Raw genomic sequence first — 4,953 nt, 5'->3', positions numbered from 1 at the left:
TCCCAAAGCTAGGGGAAGCTTCATAAAGAGATTAATGAAGAGCACTGAATTTTTTAAATATTCATCTAAGAGTGTAGGGCTGAACAACTGGGGAAATTATAACCACAGAACTGAATATAAATGTTTTACTCAAAAAAAGTGAAAAATGACATAATCACCAAGATGAGAGAGACCTAAAATAAAAGGGCTAATCACCTCATTTTTCATAATAAATGATCGCTTCATGTTATCTAAAATTGAAAGCTGGAGGTTTAAAATAACTTTAACTTCTTCATGGGTCTCATAAACATTTTAATTGTATCAGGCTTAATTTGACTTAACTTCTTTTCATTCTTTTAAAATCAAGTAACACTTTTATTTCAAAATAGTAAGTACAAAATGATTGCCTTCCTGAACAATGCTGTTTCTCTCTCGCTGTCTCTCCATGCATCCATTTTTCTATTTGCCTTTTGCCAGTACAGAGAGTTCTAGAATAACAGACATCAAAAGTTAATTTTGCTTATTTCTAGGCAGTTGAATTTGGGATGATTGGTTGTGTTCTATGGAGCTCGATTTTTTGTTTGTTTGTTTTTTGCAAAGAAAAACCAAAATCTACCTCCTTTCTAATGGTCCTAAATAAGAGTAAGACAGCCTATTGGGGAAAAGGGAAGTCTCCTGGCATTTTAAAGAAAATCAAAAATTAATTCACATTCCCCTGAAATAAGCATTTGGTGATAATAGAGGAATAATCATGGAGCGAGTTGAGTATGAGCAATAGCACATTTAATGAATAGGTAACTTTTTTGTTGTTGTTAATTAAAGTTGAGTAACTTTTTGAAGCTTGTTTGAGGCCTTCCTGATTAGTCAAAATTTCAGTGTCTTTATTCCTGATTTCAGATTGCCGGGAGAGGAATTTCAGCCATGCTGATGATCTTCTCTCTCGTGGAGTTCTGCATAACTTGTACCACAGCCCATTTTGCCAGCCAAGTAATCACCAGCACCCCTGGGGTGAGTTGGGCCTCATCTCTGTAAAATCATCCGATTATGTATGGAGAAATATAGACTTCAATGTCAGCCAAGTCCAACTGTGGGCTTACCAGAGAGAGCGCTCTTTGCCCTGGACGCTGATGGGAACAGGCGGTGGGGGCAGGGGGGGCAGGGGTGCTAGATAGGGTTGTAATAACAATATGGCTTGTTGGATTCATTCTTTTCAGTCTGTCCTGGTATATGCAAACAACCCATGACACAAGGGCCTCCTTAGCTCCTCCCAGAAATGATGGCCACCCACCTTGTGCCCCTAAGTAGTAAAAGAAAAAGGAGCATCGTGCAACCTCATGCGGTAGAACTACTCAGCAGAGCGTTCCTAAGAAGCTGGCCTCTACTGTCCACGAAGACTGCAAATCTTTAAAGACTGTGATTGAGACTCGTTCTTAGATTGTCACTAATGATAAGTGTACGTGTCTCCCTGCCCTGGAGGTGTCTTCCTACCCATCTCCACTATACACTGGCACCTGAGGACCAACAATAACTCTGCAACCATCTTAAAGTTAGAAAATTTCCTGTTAATGTTCACCTTGCCTCAATAAAATATTACTAGGAACATAAGCCTTTTTTGGTATATTTTTTAACTTCCTTTTGGTTCGATATTGGTTGTAGAGCCACAGATTTGACAAAACACTGCAAAGCAGACTGATAAAGTTTCTTTGATCATGATTTGAAGGGTGCCTAAGTCACTACAGTTCCTAACTCATCCCTTCCTCCTCTTTCTGTTCAGAAAGCAAATGCCCAAATGCCCTCATTGGAGGCCATATTATTTTGTACATTAATATCAACAAACATCATGCCCTTTGGATGTCTCCAAAGCTTTACTATTTACGGAGTGTTTTCATGTACAGTAAACTCATTTGCAATTGAGGTAATAGCAGGACAAGGATGGTACACCGAGGAGGTTTTATTTGGGTTTTGGCTCTTTTGTTTTTGAAATGGGAGAAACATGGGCATGCTTAAAAGCCAATGGGGACAATGAGGCGGGGAGAGATTGAACATGTTAGAGATAACGGATGGATGGTAGTGTAAGTTTAAAGAAATCAAAAATGTATATGGAGGGCACAACCTAAGTCATGAGGAAGGGCGGTGTATCTATGTAACAGAAAGAAAGGAAGACGTCATTGTTGCAGATGCTAACAGGTTTGCAGTGATGGTCATGAGCACGTAAGAGGCTCTGACATGATGGCTGGTGTCAGGCCTGTCAAAGCAGAAGTGAGGTCGTGCCCAAGGCAGGGACCTTGGGCAGAGTCAGAATACTGAACAGAAAGGGTAATGTTGGAAACCTCATGGAAATAGAGAACAAACTGATCAGAAGAACAGAAGAGGACTGCCAGGCTGTACTGAGGGAACATCTGAGGGGGTGGCCTCAAATTTATAAACGAACAAGCCACTCCAGCAGGGCTTGGCTGCTCAGATGTGGATCCAGGCAAAATGCCTATTTGATTTCCACCAGGGGGAAGGTTTTGCTGGAGGGGATGATAAAATACCAGAAAGGCAAAAAAGCTCAAGATATTGTCAAAGTATTATGAAAATGATACACTGGCATCTAAACTGGATAAGGAGGGAATTAAAGAAAAGGACAGACGGGTTGATCAAAAATGGAGGTATCTGCCTTTCTGCAATAGAGTTGTGAAGATCAAATGAGATAATGTGTGAAAATGGTTTGGAAACAGCCAAGCACACCCATTTTTGAAGCTTTACAATTCTTTTAAAAGCCAGAGGGAACAAAATATATAGGGAAAGAGAAGGCAGAGAAGTCAAAATCAAGGAAGAAGCAGGTGAGAAGAATAGAACTTTTGCACCTGGGAAAGCAGATGTGTTATATCAGGCGAGAGTCACATAGTTTCAAATTTCTTGCCCTGCCTGGGTTCCAACTATTTAGTAGTGTGGGTGATCAGTAATGCTCTGCCCTTCACCATGAAGCTCAACAGCTAAATGAAGGTAAAGACATGCCCTCCATGGCCTGAAGGTCTGGGAATTAAATAGTGCCCCAAAATGTTGGAGGGGTGGTATACTGTATATCCACATAACTTTAAAAGTAAAACTTGCTTTAGGGAAGAAAAGCATTTCCCACAAATTTGATTTTTTAAATACATTTCCATCTAACATACTATGTTTTTAATTTGACTTAATTTGACTTTAATTTGACAGCAATAATGAAAATAGAAAATATTTAGTCCACTGTCTATGCTAGTCACACCTAAACACATAAACGAATGCATTTAAGGCTCACAACAAGCCTGTGAGGTAGGTGCTATAATTAGCATCATTTTCAGATGACAAAACTATGGCAGAGAGGTTAAAAACTTGCTATTAAGACATGTAGCTAGCAAACAGTGAAGCATGGATTTGAANAATAAGCAGCAGTGATGATAGCCATGTTTCAGGGGTGCCTAAGCATGAGAAGCAAATTTAAAACGCCTACTTTCTTTTTGCAGGCGATCCAGATCGTGGTTGGACTGATGCACATTGGCTTCGGAATTATTTTGGGTGCAATGAATGTCATTTACCTGACTGTTTGGGGTTTTGCTTCTGCAACTTTCGTTAGCGGATATCCATTCTGGGGTGGCCTCTCTGTGAGTAGACTGCTAGAACACTTCTCCTCAGTTTATAACTTTATTTATCCCTCAGTTTATAAATATATTTATCCCTAGTCGATTTGCTCTCATTTTCATGATAAGTCCTACATCTGATTAGTGGGAGAACTGAGAAATAACAGCTCACATTGGGTATAAATAAGGGAGGGTTTTTGTTCACTTTTCACTGACTGCTTAAACTCATACCCTCAAGTTTACTCCTATCAAGTAATGAGCAAGCCAACGCGTTAGTTCCCTACTACATTTTAGATGGAAATGTATGTGTTGGGTAGAGAATAGTAAAAAGAGGTGATTTGGGAATATGATTTAAAAAACATGCAACTGATCACAAGAAGAGATTGAGCAGTGAGCTCAGAAGTCATATGAATAAGGAATGCTTACAAGGGAGTGAGTTCTTCATGAGCAAGAAACTAAGGAGGAAAAGAAAACAGTAAAAATGATATAATATCTGAGAGTTACTCCAGAAAACTAAGGAGGAGAGGAGTTTTTATAAGAGGGAAACTAGATGAATATAAATAGACCAACCTTTCCCATAAAGAGAAGTTCCCAGGAACAAAGAACCATCATCTCACAAATAAATTTTCTTTTTCTACAGTTTATTATTTCAGGTGCTCTCTCTATTTCGGCGTCCAGGCAGTTTTCCCTTTGCATGGTAAGTTAAAATGTTTCATCTTTTTAAACTCCTATAAAGATTAACTGGATTCATCTGAGGAGAAAAATTAAGAAGATGAATTTAGAAAATGTGAAGGGGAGCACTTATTCCCAAAAATATCTGTTCGTTGTCCCCATGGTATGTGTGTCCCTGCATGGTCCACACAATTGGCTACTCAGAAGTGGCAGAGCTCCATACCCTGACCCTTTAACCCACAAGAGTGGGAATTAGTAAAGGTGGGTTTGTTGAGCTTATCCTAGAGGCTTCCTGGTTCAGTTGGGTCATGTGACATTAGAGGAGCCCTAAAGCAGAATCCAGGAACCAGGAAACACCCACTTGCCACTTTAGCATCAAAGATTCTATTATACATTTGCCATTTCTCCGTTCTGCCTTGCCTTATACTTTTATTTTTTTAATTTGTGTGTATCTCTTCTTATTCAGATTTGACTCTTGTTTTACAGTTCTTTAAATCATCTCTAAACACACCTAGCTCGGTACGTAAGAAGAGTTTATAAAAATAGTCACTGAGACAGGTCTTTCAATTCTCTTGGTCATCGTGCTCCACCTTTTGCAATTGCTGGTCTGCTTTTGAAACAAGAGAGAGAAAAGATGCTAAGAGCTAGAGACAACTAGAGCAGGGGTGGTTTCAAGATTATATTTAATGCAGCACAAGAGGAA

General features: G+C 39.3%; 1 protein-coding gene across 1 annotated transcript in view; it reads left to right on the top strand.

The window, feature by feature from the left end:
* Window positions 1-1,414, top strand: part of MS4A12 (membrane spanning 4-domains A12) — an 11,375-nt gene extending 9,961 nt beyond the window's left edge. The window contains exons 3-4 of the mRNA XM_019655961.1: window positions 877-987; window positions 1,194-1,414. Of these exons, the coding sequence (XP_019511506.1) occupies window positions 877-987; window positions 1,194-1,223 (141 nt within the window). The 3' untranslated portion in view covers window positions 1,224-1,414. The remainder of the gene's footprint in view (window positions 1-876; window positions 988-1,193) is intronic.
* The last annotated feature ends 3,539 nt before the right edge of the window (window positions 1,415-4,953 follow it).

The sequence above is a fragment of the Hipposideros armiger genome, unplaced genomic scaffold, assembly GCF_001890085.2.
Source record: "Hipposideros armiger isolate ML-2016 unplaced genomic scaffold, ASM189008v1 scaffold_253, whole genome shotgun sequence".
NCBI lineage: Eukaryota > Metazoa > Chordata > Mammalia > Chiroptera > Hipposideridae > Hipposideros > Hipposideros armiger.
Note: the sequence above shows the minus strand (reverse complement) of the source record. Positions and strands in the feature narration are given on the sequence as shown.